Below are 21,468 nucleotides of genomic sequence, written 5' to 3'. Positions count from 1 at the left end.
TTTATATTGGAATATGTGTCTTTTTTCTCTTCAGATTGTTCCTCACGTAGTTAGTTTGGTTCACTCCTTCAAAAGTGATGGTCTGCCTTCCAGTACAGCCTTCTTAGTGCAGTTAACAGAACTGATACACTGTATGATGTATCATTATTCTGGATTTCCAGATCTCTACGAACCTATTCTGGAAGCAATAAAGGTATGATGGTAGTTGCACCAGTATTTGTTCAGCTGCAAACCATGATGTGATAGATGAATGTAGTGAAACATTTATATAACTAGATACTCAATTTACTATTCTATGGTAATGTGCTTTTTATTTGAAAAATGTAATTAGAATGGGGGTTCATTAATATTTAGGGAGTAATCTCTTTCTTATTTGCTATAACTAATCTAAATTAATAACCATATTTCTTCAGTTCTACAATACCATCAGTTATAAGGCATATCTTTAAATTTATAACAGCTGTTGGGGAAATTTGTTTAAAATTAAATGCTACATTAAGTGAATCCGTACAATATCTAATATCAGAATTGTTAAAATATTTTTTTAAAGATTTTGTTTATTTGTGAAAGAGAGAAAGCATGAGCAGGGGGACAGGCAGAAAGAGAGGGAGAGCCCAACATGGGGATTGATCCCAGGACTCCTGGATCATGACCTGAGACAAAGGCAGACACTTAACTAATGGACTGAGCCACCCAGGCTCCTGTCGTAGTGTTAAAATATTTAAGAAAATCTTAGAATCAAGAAAAGACAGTTTAACAAAATATTTGACTTTGTTTCTTTACTTACTTTTATTCCATTTTTGTTGTGAACTATTCATGTATATCCATATTTTATAGAATCTTTACTTGAGTTCTTTGCAAACTCACCCTGTTTTTCAACTTTGTGTAACTAGTAGACCTAAAAAGCACTGATTCTATTTGTCTTAAAGAATAGGTCACACATAGACATACTTCACTCTTAAATTGACTGCATAATCAGGGTATTGCAAAAGAATTGGAAAATGTGCCTCAGGCAGACCTAATGAGAAGTTATTAGAAATCAGTTCTATTAATAATGTTCCTTTTTACGCTGAAATACAAGATAAGCCTCATTATCTTTATTACCTCTTCTATATCTGAAATGAATACATCTTTTTACTATATAGCTCTAGCTAAATCAAACTGATTTTGGTTGAATGTAAAACAAGACTGTTGAACAAGGTATTCCACTAGGTATCCCACTAGTGTTATATTTGACATTTCAAAAGTAAATATTTTGGGGCTCCCAGGTGGCTCAGTGGGTTAAGCCTGGGCCTTCGGCTCCGGTCATGATCTCAAGGTCCTGGGATCGAGGCCCGCACCAGGCTCTCTGATCAGCAGGGAGCCTGCTTCCTCTTCCCCCTCTGCCTGTCTCTCTGCCTACTTGTGATCTCTGTCAAATAAATAAATAAAATCTTAAAAAAAAAAAAGTAAATGTTTTTATGTACAGTAGCATTTTATCATGGATTTAATAATAATGTTAATCTCTCTCTACAGTGTCGCTCTGTGTCCATAGATGAAACCTCTTGCTGTTAATTGCCATTTTTCAGTGCTTTATGTGTTGAGAATTCTGATAACTGAAATAGGCTCAGAAGAAGCAAGGTTCTCACTCTCAATCCAAGGGCAACACTGTTCTATTAGCTGTCAACAACAAGAGAATTAAAGAGATTAAAATTCCTTCAGAAAATGTTTTCTGAGGTCTAAGAACCAGATGATAATATCAGTCCAAAAATAGGCTTAATGATGTTACCAACTTCCATTATTCTGCATTGCTCCATTCATACTTGAAATCACTTAGATTTAAAATTGTATCGTGGGGCACCTGGGTGGCTCCGTCTGTTAAGCATCTGTTTTCTGCTCAGGTCATGATCCCCAAGTCCTGAGATGGAGCCCCGCATTGGAGTCCCTGCTCATTGCTTCTCCCTCTGCCGTTCCCCCTGTTCTTGCCTTCTCTTTCTCTCAAAAAAAAAAAAAAAAAAAAAAACTTTTGAATAAATAAATAAATAATTATATCTCAATTATCATAGAGCAAATAAAAAAATCTATATCTTATAATTATATTGTTAAACATGAGATTGAGTTTAATTTTTTGAAGTCAGAAGTCATTGTGCTTAGGTGCTTTCGTTTTTCATATCCTGATTACTTTGAGCTTTTATTTCTAAGGGTTAATATTGAGTAAATAGTAGTAGTGAATGAAAAGGAGATATTTTTTACTTTCACTAGAAAATTTGAAAGCAAATTGTCTAGGCTATTCAGTTGTATGCTAATTTAGGTCCTCATTCTGATGTCTTTGAGTAGCACTGCAGTATATTCTCTGGTCTCAGAGTTCTATTCTGAAACATTTTGCTGGCACATTGGAACATAAATAGTTCCAATGTGACTTGAATCCCTGGTTCTTGAATATTTCTTCACTTGATAAACTCTACTGTTAGGACGTAGTTATTTATTTTAAGAGACAATTATTTTTGCCAAGTATTTTGTCAAGTATTAGGGGTGATTTCAAAACTAGTGGAGGAAAAAAAAAGTTAAATGTCAGTGGAAGAATCTTCTTTATGATGTTAATTTAATAACAAAAATAGTTTCTATTTTTAAGCTTTTCTCTTCTTGATGTTCTACAGGATTTTCCTAAGCCCAGTGAAGAGAAGATCAAATTGATTCTCAGTCAAAGTGCCTGGACTTCTCAATCCAATTCTTTGGCCTCTTGCTTGTCTAGACTTTCTGGAAAATCTGAAACTGGGAAAACTGGTCTTATTAATCTAGGAAATACATGTTATATGAACAGTGTTATACAAGCATTGTTTATGGCTACAGAGTAAGTTTAAATTTGAACCTTTTTTGTTAACTGTAGAAATTGATGCATACTGATGAAATGTAAGATGATGGGATTGTCTTGACATTATTTCTTATAAATGGCAGAAATATTAATATTTGTATATAATTGCCTTATTTAGAAATGTAATTGCTGTCAGTGCTCAGGAGCTATTAAAATGTTAACTTATATTAATTCTGCTCTATATTTATATTGTGTATTGCATTGAGACTCTTTTGATTATTCTGGCTGGATATTTCTTAGTATAACAGAAGCATTAAGTGGGCTTATTCCAAAGAGTTTAAGTGTCCTCAAGTACTAATTTATTATTATCCTATAAGACAGTGTATTTTTTTTAGCCTATATATCTTTTAAGGGAGTTATGTTTAGTTTTTTCTGCTTATAGCTATTTTGCTGTTTATCAGATTGATAACTTCTCTGTTACTGTGAAAGAAGCATAAGCTCTGTTTCCCTCCACAAGTTGCAGATACTGAACAAATATGTAAACATTTATGTTCCTTTGTTCTCTTACAGATTTGCTTTCAAATTAATTTTCTTTTTTTGTAGCCAAGCAAATACGAAATCAGAGGCTGTTAGCTACTTGAGTGCTGTGTGTAAAAGTACAAAATAATGATAAACCTTTCCTAAAGACAAAAATATGGTTGGATATTTCTCTTCATTGCCAGTAGAGTGTTTATGGAACTTGACCAATGGTCTTTACAAATTGAGTTCCATGCCTTTGTAAGTTTTTATGCTTCCCTAGAGGAATCATAAACTAAAAGATGAATTCTTAGGTTAGTTTATTTTCTGGCCCCAGAATCTGCTATAACACTAGTGATTTTTTGTTTGGCTCAGTGTTTTATTTTTTTTATTTGTTTGTATTTGAGATTATTAAATTTTTTTTTAATGTGTACACTCAGACACAAGCATAAAACTAAATTCAAATCTGTATCTCACCACCAGATGTCATCTAGTCCAGCCAGATGATGGTGAAAGCAGAAACCCAAAGCAAGTGTAACTGGCAACAGCAATTCATAAAGCCATCTTATTGAATAAGCCAATTATACTATCTAAAAATAGGCATATAACATATTTTATTTCTTGGTAATATGTGAATTCTTTGTGGTTTAAAAAGATAAATTTAGAAGTATGTAAAATAAAAATCAGGTATAAAAATTTTTTTATCAGACATCCCCATTCATAAAAGTAATTGGTTAACAGTTTTGTGTGCATTGTTTCAGATAATTTTTTTTACAGTTAACAAGATTTTATTTAGAACAAGAACAAATGCATTGTTTTTAAAAAATATTTATAATCTTATTTATATGGTTTTTTCCTAGAACTTTTATTTTTTAATGATTCATGTTGGCAGTATCCCCATGATAGGGTAATGACAGAACTGTCATTCTGAATAAATAGATGTACTATATTTTAGGTAACCATACTCCTGTTGATGAACATTAGATTGTTTTGCTCATAATTAACATCTCTCTGCCCATATGCAGATGTAGAGGATTTGCTTTGAATAGGTATGCCAGTTGCTCTCCAGAAAGACTGTAGCATTTGAACTTACATATTAATATATAATTATACCTGTGACCCCATTCCTTTAGTGGTACTTGATATAGTTAGTCTTTGAGATTTTTTTCTAATTGGGGCAAAAGTGTCTTTTTGCTTTAATTTGTAATATTACTGACCATTACAGAGTTTTCTGTCTATATTTTGCTTTGTTCATTTGTGTTTGTTTTCTGAATAACCCGTTCTTTCTTTTGTGCACCTTTCTATTGGGTCTTTTTCTTTTTCATACTGATTTATATATACTCTGGATGATAATCCTTTATCATGCTCCCTTCTAGTCGGTGTGATTCAGATTTATAGAGTGTTTCATTTGTAATTTTATTACAAATGAATATTTTATTTATTTGACAGAGAGATCACAAGTAGGCAGAGAGGCAGGCTGAGAGAGAGAGGGAAGCAGGCTCCCTGCTGATCAGAGAGCCCAATGCGGGATTTGATCTCAGGACCCTGAGAATATGACCTGAACCGAAGGCAGAGGCTTAACCCACTAAGCCACCCAGGCATCCCAGTGAAATCTGCTATTTCTCATTTATAGTGTCTGAATCGTAGGAAGGCTTCCCGCTCGACATTTCCCCCATCTTTTTTCTTTTAAATACTTCAATAGTTTTCTTATTTTACATTAGCTCATTACTCCTGTGTGACATTTGTAATAATTTAAAATTTTATTTAATTCCATTTTTTTCTAAATGGATATCGAATTGTTCCTATTCTTTTGTTTGAATAATTTATCCTTTTCCCATCCCGAACTTGTACCAGTCTATAAAGCACTCTAAAGTTATAGTATGTTTTGTTGACAATATATTTTATTTCATGCAGGTGTATGAAAGAATTTAAAAGTTGCTTATTTAGTTACTAATTAATAGCTTAATCCATTTCTGTTTGCTAATCCAGAAAATAGTAATAATATATGACAGCACGTAGGCCATTGTCTGGTCCCATAGTAACTGTTTTATTGTCATTCTTCCCTTCCTTCTTCACGACATTGTAAGTAGTAACTCTGCTAGGTAAAGGGCCATCAGATGAGTGATGTTTTACTTTGAAGGTAATAAGTTCTTGAACTAATTTCCCTTTAGCTTTTAAAAAATGTGTGTGTATATACATGTACATGTATACAAGAATCACTGTTTTATTCTCTGTCAGTTTCAGGAGACAAGTATTATCTTTAAATCTAAATGGGTGCAATTCATTAATGAAAAAGTTACAGCATCTCTTTGCCTTTTTGGCTCATACACAGGTGAGTGTAAGTGTGTATAGTATGTATATGTTAACTTCATTGATAATATTCTTTAAACTTCACATTATACCAACCTTGATGAATCTTGTTTAAATAATATGTATTTGACGCAGCATAACAAATCCACTTAGATGTACTAGAAATCCTGCCTAAAATCGGGATATGCTTTGAGTTTTTATTTCTTCCTCCTGTTTCCCATTCTTGTAGATGAATATTATGCTGACCCATTCTTCTAATATAGATAAACTCCGATTACTTCTCTAATAAATAAATATCTTCATGAAAACATCTTTTTAAATGCATCTCTAATTGTTTATAATACTAAATTGATAGATTTTTCATAATAATTAATAAAATAATTTTGTGGCACATTGGCTTTTATCTCCTATTTCTAATGTATGTACCTTCTCATTCTTATTATGACCAAAATTTTAAGCTCTAGAGCCTAATGGGTAAACAACTTTATCCATTAAGTTCTAAGGCTTAAGATTTAAGATGATCTTTTATGTCCACAAATTAATCCAAGGAAATGAATTTATGCTACTGGCAAGAAAGTCACATATAGTAAACATTCATTTGAAAGACATTTATTGATGGACATTGGGGGAGGATATGTGCTGTGATGAACACTGTGAATTGTTAAGACTGATGAATCACAGACCTGTACCTCTGAAACAAATAATACTTTATATGTTAATTAATTACTTAAATAAATAAAGACATTTATTGAGAGACAATATGGAGTCTGGTAAGCATTCAAAGGGGAAGGCAATCCTTACACTCAAGGAACTCTTAAGTTTTGAGTACTACATATGAACAATATATATATATATCATTTATAAATAATGTATACTATTTTTTTCTGGTTTTACTCTGATTGTCTTACTTTTACTCTGTCTTACTTCTGTAAAAGGAGTAGGTGGGAGAATCAGAAGAGAAGATAGCTTTACTGGGATTGAGTTGATAAGAATGCCTGTTTCCTATATATAAGCTGTGAAATAGCTCAAGTATAACTTCTTTTTTTTTTTTTAAGATTTTATTTATTTATTTGACAGAGCGAGATCATAAGTAGGCAGAGAGGCAGGCAGAAAGAGAGAGAGAGGAGGAAGCAGGCTCCCTGCCAAGCAGAGAGCCCAATGGGGGACTTGATCCCAGGACCCTGAGATCATGACCTGAGCCGAAGGCAGAGGCTTAACCCACTGAGCCACCCAGGCGCCCTAGTATAACTTCTTAAATGGAAAAAATTAACATATGAGTGATGGCCTATAAGTAGTAGTATACTCAAAGAAATAATTTTATTCTCTTTCTGAAGAAAATCTGTTCACAAATTAAATTTAACGTCTCAGGACCAAGGGAGATGAAATCTCTTCCCTCCAATTGCCAAACATTATTTTCCTAGTAAATTGATTTCTGTACTTGCTTTATCACTAGTCTGTATTTACCATATATTATATAAAATGTATATATATCTATGTGTGTATAGGTAGCTATAAATACATTATATATACTATATTACCTTTCTGAATCAGAGCTGTTAGAAAAAAAAACTATAGGAGGGTTCCATGCTCCCAAGGAAAAGAAGACAGGAATTCACCAGAGAACCTAATAAAAGTTCTGTCATAGTTGAGACCTTGTCTGATAGCAAGCCAGCAAGGATTTTTTTGGATTGATAGATTTCACTATATAATTGAAAAGCCTTTTTTTCTTACAACTGAGGAAGCTAACATTTATTAAGCATTTAAATTTGCCTAGCTTCTATCCTAAGTAGTTTACATGTATTATTTCTCAATCCTCAGAAACAATCTATGAAGTAATAAGATAGTATCCCCATTTTACAGATGAAAAAACTGGGTTTATATTACCTGCTTTTCAGCGTCATGCAGACAAGTGGCAAATTGGGGTATGATATGAACCAAATGACTCTAGAACTCATGCTTAACTAGTATGTTAAAGTTCCTTCCTTCAGAATGCTATCAACACCCCATTTTGATAAAAAAATTTTTTCAACTGAGGACTCTGTTACATTCCACAAATATTCAAAATGTCAGAATTCTAAGTTTTCAGGTTTAAATCACATCTTTTCAGATGCCTTTTCAGTTACTTTTTGTTGTTGCAAAATCTAGGATTTGAGCCAAGATTGCTTCAAAGTCAATGAGCATCCACTTCACTAAACCTCCACCACACCAAAAAAGATCAGCAAGGACCCTAAACAGTATACTTACATTCTGTGCATTTATGAAATGTGTACCTAGTCAAGGAAATTTTCACCTAAAGTAAATATGTGTGGCCCTATATGGTACTCCCCTTATTATTTTATCCAAAATATGTATTCATTAGCATGTCTTTTTCAGATTTGGTTTTACAAAAAATTTGGATGCAAGCATGTGACTGTAAGAGAGATAATGCCAGTAGCATTATATTAAGTGTTTGAGAGACCTGGGTTCCCTCTGGTACTATTTTAACTGTAAAACCTTGGGCAAGTCACATGTTTCTTTAGATATTAATTCTTATCTGCAGAATGAGAAGTTATGACTGAAGATTACCTAAATTTATTTCTAATTTTATCTGTCCCCATTTCTGGGTCTTTGTAGTAGTGTTAAGTGCAATATAATTTTAATTGATCTTTATTAAACATTGTATATTAAGATTTTAGTTATTTGATTCATGGTATGAGAATCACTTCCTTGTATTTTCTCTACTGATATCAAGAGAGAAGCATATGCACCTCGGGTATTCTTTGAGGCTTCTAGACCTCCATGGTTTACCCCCAGATCACAACAAGACTGTTCTGAATACCTCAGGTTTCTGCTAGACAGGTAAAAAGTATTTGAAAGTTATGATTTGAATTGTTTTCTTTCATAACATTATTTCTGTGGCATATTGTTTTTGCCTTTAAAAACATAATTCAAATGTTAATCTTTAAAATACCTTGCATTTACTGTATATATTTAAGTGTTCTTTTGTTTTTAATTTGGCTTCTTTTTTTGATTTTCTTACTTTGGACCAGCTGTTCTTAGAGTGTGGTACAAAGACCCCCTGCGGGTTCCAAAAACATTCTCAGGGGTCTTCCCTTTTCTAACTATATATCTGTGTATATGTAATTGAGCCAGATTTTCTTCATATGTTTCATCCAGAGCAACATATCACAATAGATTAAATGCAGAGCAGCTATGAGGATCCAGCTGTCTTCTATTAAGCCAGATACTTGAAATATTTGCAAAATGTAAAACAGTGCCATTCTTCTCACTAAATCTTGTGGGTTTAGAAAATACAACTTTTTCATAATGAATATTAACACATAATGGGTTTATTATTTTCAAATGTATTATTTTATTACTTTTATTCTCAGTTTTTGAATACAGTAAATATTGATGGGCATAACGACATGAATGGAAGCTGTTGGGTTCCTCAATTTTCCTCAGTTCCTTTTAAGAGTATAAAGGGATCTGGAGACCAAAAATTTAATAGTTGCTCCCTTAGATCAGTATATAATTAGATGAGTTTGGTGTATTTTGTTGTATCCTTACCACTTAGTTAATAAAACCTCTATCTTCTTCTCCAGATCATTGCCTTCCTTCTATTACATAAATGACTAGTAAAGTTAGTTGAACTTAACATGTGCTGATTAGCTGATTGCTAAGGACATGTTGAGCGGTTTCTTTGTACCAGGCTTTCTATGAGATGTCAGGCAGACAAAGACATAGAAGATAATTAGTGGACATATATCATTTACTATCATGTAATAAGTGCTATAAAATAGCAGTATGAAGAAAGAATGAGACTATAAGGTAGTGATAGCCCCTAACTTCTAATCTATATTCTTAAATTGTTCAATATTCCTCTGGATTAAAAGAGGAAAAACTTGATTTTTTAAGTTATTATATTTGATTAAAAAATAATTTGGCTATTTATATAAGCCACCAATTTTTTTTAAAAGATTTTATTTATTTATTTGACAGAGATCACAAGAAGGTAGAGAGGCAGGTGGGGGGTGGGAGGAGGTGGGGAAGCAGGCTCCACACCAAGCAAAGAGCCCGATGCTAGGCTCAATCCCAGGACCCTGAGACCATGACCTGAGCTGAGGCAGAGGCTTAACTCACTGAGCTACCCAGGCGCCCCTAAGCCACCAATATTTTTAAATAGCAATGATATTGAAACATAAGTGAAGCAGCAATATAATGATATATACTCTCCTGCAGGCTACATGAAGAAGAAAAGATCTTGAAAGTTCAGTCCTCACACAAGCCATCTGAAAGTCTGGGGTGCAATGAAACTTCTTTACAGGAAGTAGCCAGTAAGGCAGCTGTACTAGCAGAGAGCCCTTGCACAAGTGATGGTGAGAAGACTTTAATAGAAAAAATGTTTGGAGGAAAACTACGAACTCATATATGTTGTTTGAACTGCAGGAGTACCTCACAAAAAGTGGAAGCCTTTACCGATCTTTCACTGGCCTTTTGTCCTTCCTCTTCTGTCGAAAACTTGTCTTTTCAAGATCCAGCATCATCAGCCAGTACACAAGACGGTGGCCTAATGCAAGCCAGTGTACCTGGTCCTTCAGAAGAACCAGGAGTTTATAATCCAGCAACAGCTGCCTTTGTTTGTGACTCAGCTATGAATGAAAGAATGTTAGGCAGTCCTTCTGATGAGTTTTGCTGTACTGAAAACACTTGTGTCCCCAGTGAATCTAGCACAATTCTTGTTAATAAAGATGTACCTCAGAAACCAGGAGGTGGAAGCACACCTTCAGTAACTGACTTACTAAATTATTTTTTGGCTCCAGAGATTCTTACTGGCGATAACCAGTATTATTGTGAAAACTGTGCCTCTTTGCAGAATGCTGAGAAAACTATGCAAATCACGGAGGAGCCTGAGTACCTTATTCTTACTCTCCTGAGATTTTCATATGATCAAAAGTATCATGTGAGAAGAAAGATTTTAGACAACGTGTCACTGCCACTGGTTTTGGAGTTGCCAGTTAAAAGAACTACTTCTTTCTCTTCATTGTCAGAAAGTTGGTCTATAGATGTTGACTTCACTGATGTTAGTGAGAACCTAGCTAAAAAATTAAAGCCTTCTGGAACTGAAGAAACTTGCTGCTCCAGATTGGTGCCATATCTATTAAGTTCTGTTGTTGTTCACTCTGGTATATCCTCTGAAAGTGGGCATTACTATTCTTATGCTAGAAACATCACAGGTACAGAGTCCTCATACCAGATGTGCCATCAGTCTGAGACTCTGGCATTAGCATCCTCCCAAAGTCATTTCCTAGAGAGAAATAGTCCCAGTGCAGTTATTGAACAGGATTTAGAGAATAAGGAAATGTCAAAAGAATGGTTTTTATTTAATGACAGCAGAGTGACATTTACTTCATTTCAGTCAGTCCAGAAAATTACGAGTAGGTTTCCAAAGGACACAGCTTATGTGCTTTTGTATAAAAAACAGAATAGCACTAATGGTTTAAGTGGTAACAGTTCAACCAGTGGACTCTGGGTAAATGGAGACCCACCTCTACAGAAAGAACTTATGGATGCTATAACAAAAGACAATAAACTATATTTACAGGTAAGTTGGATATAGAAACTTAATCTGTGGAAAATATTTAAACAATTGGTTTAACGGTGGTTAAATGAGTATCCTAATTTTGAAATCCAACTTCTGCATTTTCAAGGAATTTACAGTGGCAGTTCTGAAATTTGGGTCTGGGTTTATATAGAAATCAGCCTATATACTGTATATATATATATACTATATATATTTCTATATATACTTCTACATATATAGAAAGCCATTACTTTCTAATGCTATGAATTAGCTATGAAAAGTTGGAGTTAGATGCAGTTTAAAAGACCTCACTTGTTTTTAATTACAAAAGATGTGCTCATTATACAGTCATTCCGTACAGAAATACAGGAAGCTTAGTAAAATGGAAGTATCTTCCCTCTCCTCTTTAATCCCGCCTACCAGAGGAAACAGCTGCTGGATCTGGTGTTTATTTCATTCTACACTGTTTGACAGGTATTCTAAGGGCACTTACTAACATTCAGGTGGATAAGATAAAGCACACTGAAAAGATTATTAGTTTGGCAATGTCCTGGAGTAACAGAAAAATTTTATACTTTACAGAAAAAAAAATAGAAATACTATTAAGCCTGATTCACCACCAAAAATTCTGACTTTCAGTCAGAAGACTTATGATTAAGTTAACAGGATGTATTCAATCATATCCTTCTTGCTAGATATTCCATAAGCACTGATATTAATTGTCATGATTCTTGGAGATTAAAAGGAGGAGTAAGGGCAAGAGGGTTAGGTTGAAATAGAAATTTTCTGTGATATAAGATACAGAAAATAAGACCCAGTATAATCTTGACTTGTGGAAGTATGCAGATTATATTTCAATGATGGGTAAAATAGTATCTTTATCCAAGGATAGAGACATAGATTTTAAAAAGATGAGGAACCTACTACTCTCTTTCTGTGATTGGATTGCCAAAAGCTCTTGTAACCATAACTATTTCATTATAGCCTACCTCCAAATGATTTTCTCTGTCTTAACTATTTCCCCCATTATAGTATTTACAATATCTGGGTGTGATAAGCCATTCTTTTCATTATTGTTTTAAGGCCCATTGTCACTATAAAGGAAAGCATTATGTACTTTGTTAATTCAGTTTTTCAGTGTCTGCAGTTTTTCTAAATTCCATCTGAAGTCTCAGATTGGCAAGTTAATGTAATTTAAAAGATATTGCCAAATTTTATTTTTTTATTTTTCTGTTTCCTTTTTGCTTTATTTTTTTTTCAACTGATTTATTTTATTTTATTTTTCAGTGTTCAAGATTCATTGTTTATGCACCACACCCAGTGCTCCATGCAATAAGTGCCCTCCTTAATACCTAGCACCAGGTTTACCCAACCCCCAACCCCCTCCCCTCCAAAACCCTCAGTTTGTTTCTCAGAGTCCAGAGTCTCTCATGGTTTGTCTCCCCCTCCAATTTCCCCCAACTCACTTCTCTCCTCCCAATGTCTTCCGTGTTATTCCTTATGCTCCATGAGTAAGTGAAACCATATAATTGACTCTCTCTGCTTGACTTACTTCATTCAGCATAATCTCCTCCAGTCCCGTCATGGGATACAAAAGTTGGGTATTCATCCTTTCTGATGGAGGCATAATACTCCATTGTATATATGGGCCATATCTTCTTTATCCATTCATCCATTGAAGTGCATCTTAGTTCTTTCCAGTTTGGCAACTCTGGCCATTGCTGCTGTGAACATTGGGGTACAGATGGCCCTTCTTTTCACTACATCAGTATCTTTGGGGTAAATACCCAGGAGTGCAATTGCAAGGTCATAGGGTAGCTCTATTTTTCATTTCTTAAGGAATCTCCACACTGGTTTCCAAAGTGGCCGCACCAATTTGCATTCCCACCAACAGTGTAAGAGGGTTTCCCTTTCTCCACATCCTCTCCAACACTTGTTTCCTGTCTTTTAATTTTGGCCATTCTAGCTGGTGTAAGGTGATATCTCAATGTGGTTTTGATTTTAATCTCCCTGATGGCTAATGATGATGAACATTTTTTCATGTGTCTGTTAGCCATTTGTATGTCTTCTTTGGAGAAGTGTCCGTTCATGTCTTCTGCCCATTTTTTGACATATTATCTGTTTTGTATGTATTGAGTTTGAGGAGTTCTTTATAGATCTTGGATATCAGCCCTTTGTATGTAGTGTCATTTGTGAATATCTTCTATTCCATGGGTTGCCTCTTTGTTTTGTTGACTCTTTCTTTGCTGTGCAGAAGCTTTTGATCTTGAAGTCCCAAAAGTTCATTTTTGCTTTTGTTTCCTTTGCCTTTGGAGACATGTCTTAAAAGAAGTTGCTGTGGCCAATGTCAAAGAGGCTACTGCCTGTGTTCTCCTCTAGGATTTTGATAGATTCCTGCCTCATTTTGAGGTCTTTTATCCATTTCGAGTTTATCTTTGTATATGGTATAAGAGAATGGTTGAATTTCATTCTTCTATACATAGCTGTCCAATTTTCCCAGCACCATTTATTGGAGACTGTCTTTTTTCCACTGGATATTTTTTCCTGCTTTGTCAAAGATTAGTTGACCATAGAGTTGTGGGTCCGTATCTGGGCTCTCTACTCTGTTCTTCTGGTCTATGTGTCTGTTTACATTAAGATGTTTATGAACCTGCATTAAGACAGGCTCCTAAAACATATTATCAAACTACCTTTTTAAAGCGAATTATGATAATAAAAACTCAACTCTTAAAAATTTAAATACATTTATACTTTGTATTATTTACTTTTAAATTCAATAATGTAATTGATTTATGATGAAATTTGAATTGTGATGGTTCTCATACTATTTAACTGAATCATTGTGGTATTTTAAGTTAGTATTAAGAGACTTGTACTTTTTTGAATACAGGGCATATATTTTTTCTTATTTTCATTTTTTTATATTTTTGAGGCATAGTTCAAAATTTCTGCTCATTTCATAGTAATAATGCTTTACAACTTTGGTTTTAAGGTATAGCTTTATACCTATTTATAAAACAACTGCAAAAACTTAACTAAGTCTTAGTAGAATGCAGAGTGAATATTTTGAGTTCCTTTGCTCTTGAGTAATACTCCAAATGAATTTACCACCATAGTACATATCAGGGTAGCTACTTTCTTTTTTAATTCTTCATAATTACATTGGAAATTCATCTTGTATAATTTGGGGGGATTCCATTTTTAAATTTTACTAAAATCACATCTAGATTGACATGTGTTGGAGAAAAACTCTTGCTCTTTCTGGTGCTGATGAGACTAGTGATTTTGAAAAGTGGGCAAAAAATCCTATGTGACCAAACCATTTTCTGCTTTGTATCATACCTGACACATAGGATAGCAGTATCATAACTGTGTATCATAGCCTGACACATAGCAGTGCAGATGGTGGATCTCAAAGTAAATTTTGGGAAGGTTTTATTCTTCTTTTATTTCTTTCCCTTAGATCCAACTTGCATAAAGAATGTCTCTATTATTTTAGTGTCTACACTCCAAAAATTATGCTTTTAGTTAGGATCCAGCGAGAAAAATGTTGTGTGAGTAGCACCAGCACCACACTGTGAAGTGATATCACCACCTATCTCCACGTGTCCCGCATCAACTACAGACAGACCTTCTGTCCTTTATTTTTGGTTTCTTTCCTTTGTTTCTTTGAAGGAGGTGGTAGTTTAGTGTCTTAATATTTTTCTTTATCATACATACAAAAGAATATATATAATATATCTGTGTAGTTTGAAGAAAAATAAAAGATGGATTAGTTTAATGTTAACATATTTACTTAAATGAGAGATCTAAATATTCTGAAAGTTATTTGTCCCAAAGCAACAATAACTCCAGGCCTATAGTCCATTACTGTACTAAGAATTAATTTTAATACTTGATATAAAATTGGAATATAAAATATACACTCTGAGAATCATAATTTTTAGCATTCTACACAGTGCTCTCACTGTGCTAAAAGAAGTAAAATGAGAAGCAGTTTTCCCTGCTTCAGTCCATTAAGCTTCTGAAAACTGGATATCATACATTTTTCTCTGTCAGCCATATATTTTTATAAGTATATAAAAAGCAAAAAAGGAATATTCCTTCCTTAGGAAGCTGTTTTGAAATACAATGTAGCTCTCATGCATCTCAGAAGCAATGGGGTTAAATTTGTATTGTGTGTGTCCTTTAACACTGCTTCTGGGGGGGAATTACTTTGTAACAAAATCTGGCCTATCTTTTGGGAGCAGAACTTCTTGAACTCTACCTTGCATATTCAGTTTTATTTATTTCATTAGGGAACATGATCTATATCTGAAACCAGATCTTAGAGTCATTTTCATTGCTTGTTTGGATAGTTTAACAGGTTATAGAGCTAGCGCAATGAGGATTTTGTTTCTTATTTTTGTGTCTGTTTCTTATATACATACCTATAGCTTTTATTTTCTATCAGTAATATTGAAAATTTTAGTTTCTATTTTGATTTTTTCTTTAATTCTACAGACTAAATAATAGATTATGTCTTAAAAAAACATTATACAAAGGAACCAGTACAGTAATTTAAAAAGTTTTTGAGAATTATCTTACAAATTAAGTTTTAAAAACCTTTCTAAATCCTTCCTGTGACTGGTTAATGAGGCCATTCTGTTACAAGAATTTCTTATCTAAGGTCACATAAATATAAATTATACATATAAGTACAAATAATATATATAATATGTAACATATATAAATTATAAATAAATAATTATATATAATTATAGCATATATATAATTTATAAATATAAATTATAAATATATAAATTCTATATATTTGTAAATCCTAAAAATATTTATAAATAAATTCTATAAATAAATAAAGTTTTCTAATCTGAGATCATTAATTAGTATTTATTGAACACCTAATATGTGTCTGGCACATAGACCAGTACAACTGGTTCCTCATAAAAGTTCTGATAATCTGGTAGAGAAAATGTTATAAGTAATACTGTAAGGTTCCATTTTCCTTAGCAATGTTATTGAAATTCTACCTTTATTTACTGAGAAATATTCTAAGGAAAGGGTAGCTAACATTCAGCCTTCTTTCATTATTTATACCTTTTACTGTATCACCCACATACAAAATAGCCCCACTTGATAAAGAGTAGATAATCCATTGTTGTAACTTTTAAATATCTACATTCTGTATATTAGCAAGGAAATCTATTTTTATGTGTATTGGTGAGTATTTACAAGAACTATAGAATTCCTGTAGAGGAATTTTAGGATGTGGGGCTTCAGTTTTCTCTTCTGCAGACTGAAGTATTGAAACAGAACAAGCCATAGGGTTTGTCATTCTGTAGAGTTACACCAGGATTTTGTTCTCTGTCTTACTTGTTCCATCTGTGATTATGTACTTTATTTAGTAATATTTGGTAAGGATTAGTATAGTCAATACTTTTTAAATTACTGAGATTGATGGATGCTTATTAAGAATTAAGTCAGTTTTAAAATATTTATACATCCATTGTATTTAAGATCTTAACGTTATAAAAATTCTTTTTAATTTTAGGAACAAGAGTTGAATGCTCGAGCCCGGGCCCTACAAGCTGCATCTGCCTCCTGTTCATTTCGGCCCAATGGATTTGATGACAATGACCCACCAGGAAGCTGTGGACCAACTGGTGGAGGGGGTGGAGGAGGATTTAATACAGTTGGCAGACTCGTATTTTGATCCTGAGAGAATCCAAAATGCACTGGTCACAAAAATTTAATACTATGACTGTTAACAAATATCATACCTATCTTTTATTTTTCTTTTCATTAGACCCTTATACTTTAAGAAAACACACTCAGTGCTTGTTTTGATTTTTTCTTGACAATACCTTTATTAACAAGTGCATCATGGGAAAAAAAATCTACCTCTTAAAATTCCATTTTGCTTTCATGGTTAGACATGCTTGACCAAAAATTTTCAGAGGAAAATATGTACCCGGTCCCTAATTAAGCTGCATTAAATTTAGCAAAGGCATTTAAATGGTCTCATTCTCAGTTGTACTTAACAAAAAAAAAAGATTCATTTAGCATCTTTTATAAAAGAATTGATGCTACAAATAATGAAAATATTGTTTAAAAAGAAAGAAAAAATCCTTTATTTCATGCATAGTACCCCATTATTAAATTCAAATCTTTTAAAATGCTAAAGATAATACAGTCTCTAATGAAGGCAATAACATAAAATTTATCAAGCTATAGTACTTTAAAGGTTTTTGTTTAGTGCTGTCTTCAGCATCACTGTATCTGCAATTCAAGTATAAATGTTTTAAAAAAGGATTATTTATACATATATGCTGAACTGATTTTAAGAAAGGTGCATGATCCTGTAGGAACAACATTTTTACCTAAAAATTGCTAACTTTGTAGTATTTCTAATTGTTTAAGGATTTTTAAATTCTATTTCAGGGAGTATATCTTCTGTGTGTTTTGAAGAAGGTGAGTTCTGTATGTGCCTTGCAGTACTGTAATTAAAAAATAGGAATCTTTGGCTGCGGAAAAGTTTTTAAAAATGAAATGTTAGAAAGTAATTTTTTGTGCTAACATTAAAATTATAACTTTTTGAAAGATATTAGATATTCCTGAAGTAAAATCTGACGGTTCTAAATCAATAAGTATGATAGATTATTTTTAAATCATAGAAGAATTCAGAGGGAATGAATCTAGGCAAGTAAAAAATCTTTTGATTTTGTTACTTAATCCTCTGATTATTAAACATCAATTGCATATTCTTAGAGTTGGACATTTGGGATTTTTCTTTCATTTGAATCTTGTGCTTTGCACAGTTGTTTCTATTTCATAGTTTCATATAAAATGTTGAAATGTAAGACCCTACCATCCTGCATTTTCTTTTACCAGAGAGTGAAAAACAAGTCAGTTCTCCTGGGTCTTGATTATATGTATTCTATAGTTATCCCAGTTTTCCCTTTCCCTAAAACTTTTAACTTATCCATGGTTGTACATTGTTCTAAAATCTATCTCATATTTATTTTGAAAACACTTAAAGGAAAGGGTGTTCTTTGGTGATTTGGAGTTTATCTTTTTCCTAACCTTTTAATTCTGTTAAAAACAGAATTCCTCATCTTCATTCCACTGTATCCCACTCCTAACTTGTTTCCAGTCACCAGGAAAATTAGGAAAACTGATTGGATTAGAACTGGAAATTCTTTGCAGAATTGATTGAGATTTGTCTTTTCTATAAATGAATGAAACACAAATTTTTATCATGCTGTCTTTTCCTGTGCGCTTCTTCTTGTCTTAATAGTGTATTCTGGAGATACTCTATGTGTTCAGTTACCCACTGGCTAATTAATGATTTATTATCAGATTTTATTAGTGTTAGCATTTACTGAAATTGGTGAAGTTATTTAATTCTTGGTACATTCATATTGGGCTCAGCTGCCCCTGGGAACTTTCTTAAAGACCGACCTACACGTGGTTTTATCTATGAATACCAAATCATTCAAGGATTTTGTCTGTCAAGGTGATACATACTGAGTTTTCAAAATGATAAAAAGATGGAATAATACTGGGACTATTCAGATGATAATTTCATACCAGTAGCAAAAACTTGAAATTAAGGATTTCCTTCTCAGATTAAAACTGTAATAACATTAATCATTTGCTGAATTTAAAGTATTTATATCTATGTAAATGAACTTGAAACTTGAAACCAGAATAACCAGAGGCTCCATTTCTTACATTCCTAACCCTTGTGCTTTCCTCTGCCTCTTGCAAATTTTATAAGGTCTGACTCGGCCAGAATATTATTGCTGTTTTAGTTCATGCCAAGGTAATCAGTTCAAATGAAGCTGCTCAGTGCTGCTTAAAAGAGCACATTACACCACACCGCCAACAAAAATGAAAAACCGGAAATCTAAGTCTGTTCCTTTCAAAGATCTTTATTGACACATTGAGAAAAATAGATTTTTTTCTTCAGAGAGATAGGCAAAGAAGAAAATGTGTGTAATGTGGTCAGTCATGCAAGCCCTTGTAATCCATTCACTAAGCAGGTGCCTATGCAGCTCTGCCTCATGACATTTACATAGCTCAAGTTGGAGAATGGAATCTAATTCATTCTTTGTTCAAGCTTCTTCCCACCACCTCTCTTCCCGCTGAATAATCAGAGATAGAGCAGCATTGGGCTTGAGATCCCTAACTTTGGTCTCCATACCTTAAGACTCCAGAAGAATCCTTTGGATGTAAAAATAAAGATTCCTCATAATGTGTAGAGGTAGTGGGGATCCTTATAACAGGTTCAAAAAAGCCTAGTATTAGCTGAAATCTAGAAAGAACAAAAAATATTCCAAAACTAAAGTTTTAAGCTGAAATCTGTAGTATTTCTTCTCAGTTAGTTCTATTCCTTTTATGGTCATGTTATTTACAAAAACAGTTGTCTTTTCATATACTACCCCTTTAAAAAACTTCTGCTACCTTCTTAGAAGAAGGGGTTGAATGCTTCTTATGTGTGCACCACAGTTGAAGAAAAACAAAATTGTCATAGTCTGTGCAGTACACAGATGTTAATGGAAATCGCCATTTTAATGTTGTATACTTTGTTCCAGTTCTTAATTCTCAGTATATCTTTTTCCTGTGATTGTGCACTTCACATAATATACACTATACAAGGAGAGATTTTTAAGTGACTGTTCAGAGAAAATACCATACCTTTATGTATAGTATCTTCTCTTGTATGAATGCTATGCTTTCTAAATCCTTTCATCCTTGGCTTTTTTCTAATGAGTTTAGATTTCTAAAACTATTGTGAAGTAAAGAAGGATAAATCATTCACATTTTATAAAAGCATACAGAGAAGCGTTAACTGACTTTTATTAACAACTCAGTAATGTGGTCATCTGAGGGAGTAAGGCTAAACCTTGGATAATGTAATCTGAGAGCTTAAAGTGCAACAGCTAGCAAATTTAAATTAAAAATTATCTCAAGCTTAAAAAATAAATCTAAAATATATGTTGCTCCATATATACAATCTTAAGCACTTACCAAACTATTACGTACCATTATAGTATTAGCCTTTTTTGATATTACTAAGTTAATTTTCTAAAAGAGTTCTTCATAGGAGTGAGTGAATCTCAGAATGAATGGAGGATTTAAAATAAAGAGGGCTTAAAAAAAAAAATCTTGTAAAGAAACTGCAGCTTCCCTTTATAAAAAGAAATCGCAATAGAACTAATTTTTAAAGAAATAAAATAAAGATTTTTATAAAATCAACAACCTGAGTTTTACAGATTCAAAGGGACTTGTTATGTAAAACTTTTAGCCCCAATGTTATATAACCAGTGTGGATTTGGCATTAAAAATAGAATCTAAGAAGTCAGCCAAGTGTGTTGCCAGCGCTCATCAGTGTCAGTTATGGCCTGCAGTTGTTTTTTTCTTGATCTCATGTTTTCACATTTTGCTTTGTGTGCTAGACACACACACACATACACATAAACACGTACACATACACCTTGATTTCAGAGAGATGAAAAAGCCTTCCCTAGCTAGATCAGCAGTATTCAACTTTGCATTCATGTTAAAATCACTAAGAGAGTTTATAAAAAATAATAGCATACCCAGGCCTCACCCCAGACCAATTAAATTATGTGGGGACTGGGCATCAATATTTTTTGAAGTTCCTCATGTGATTTTGATGTGCAGCATTGGTTGAGAACTTCTGGACTAGAAAAGGAGTTTTTTCCTAGGGCTTTTATCCAAGAGAACTAGCATATTTACTGTCTACCATGTGCAGGAGACTGGTTGATATTTATATGTATTTTTTGCTCATAACTTTGCTTTCCCTAACCCCATTACAGATCAATAAGTAAATTCTTATTAAGGAACTTGCTCGAAATCATGCAGCTAAAAAATAAAAAATTGAGATTTCTTAAAATCAAAATTGAATTTTAACCTAAGTCTTAAGAACTCCAGAGCCAGTATTCTAGTGGAAAGATAGTAACAAGAATAAATGTGAACTAAAAACTACGCAAATTACATATTAATAAAGGCTTGGCAATAAATTTTTGAAACAAAATTTCTATGTTTCACTTCTTGTGCCCTTACATATGATTCCAAAAATAGAGATCTGCTTTGTTAAAACCTGTTGGTAATTATCTAAATGGTTAAAACATGATTCTTAGCAAACTCATTTGCTAGACCAGTTTAATTCTGCTTACCTGCCTAATTTCTTCCATTTTTCCCCTTCTGTCCTCCCTCAGTCCTACCAGATCTTCCATAGTTCTTATTCAAACATTGTGTT

At 33.2% G+C, this 21,468-nt stretch overlaps 1 protein-coding gene across 1 annotated transcript in view; it reads left to right on the top strand.

Moving 5' to 3' along the window:
• Nucleotides 1-21,243, top strand: part of USP38 (ubiquitin specific peptidase 38) — a 36,658-nt gene extending 15,415 nt beyond the window's left edge. Inside the window, exons 5-10 of the mRNA XM_059176308.1 lie at nt 35-193; nt 2,637-2,830; nt 5,546-5,639; nt 8,349-8,455; nt 9,839-11,201; nt 16,732-21,243. Coding sequence (XP_059032291.1) covers nt 35-193; nt 2,637-2,830; nt 5,546-5,639; nt 8,349-8,455; nt 9,839-11,201; nt 16,732-16,893 — 2,079 coding nt within the window. The 3' untranslated portion in view covers nt 16,894-21,243. The remainder of the gene's footprint in view (nt 1-34; nt 194-2,636; nt 2,831-5,545; nt 5,640-8,348; nt 8,456-9,838; nt 11,202-16,731) is intronic.
• The last annotated feature ends 225 nt before the right edge of the window (nt 21,244-21,468 follow it).

The sequence above is a fragment of the Mustela lutreola genome, chromosome 1 (assembly GCF_030435805.1).
Source record: "Mustela lutreola isolate mMusLut2 chromosome 1, mMusLut2.pri, whole genome shotgun sequence".
Taxonomy (NCBI): Eukaryota; Metazoa; Chordata; class Mammalia; order Carnivora; family Mustelidae; genus Mustela; species Mustela lutreola.
The sequence above is the reverse complement of the archived record's forward strand: the minus strand, read 5'-3'. Positions and strand labels throughout refer to the sequence as shown.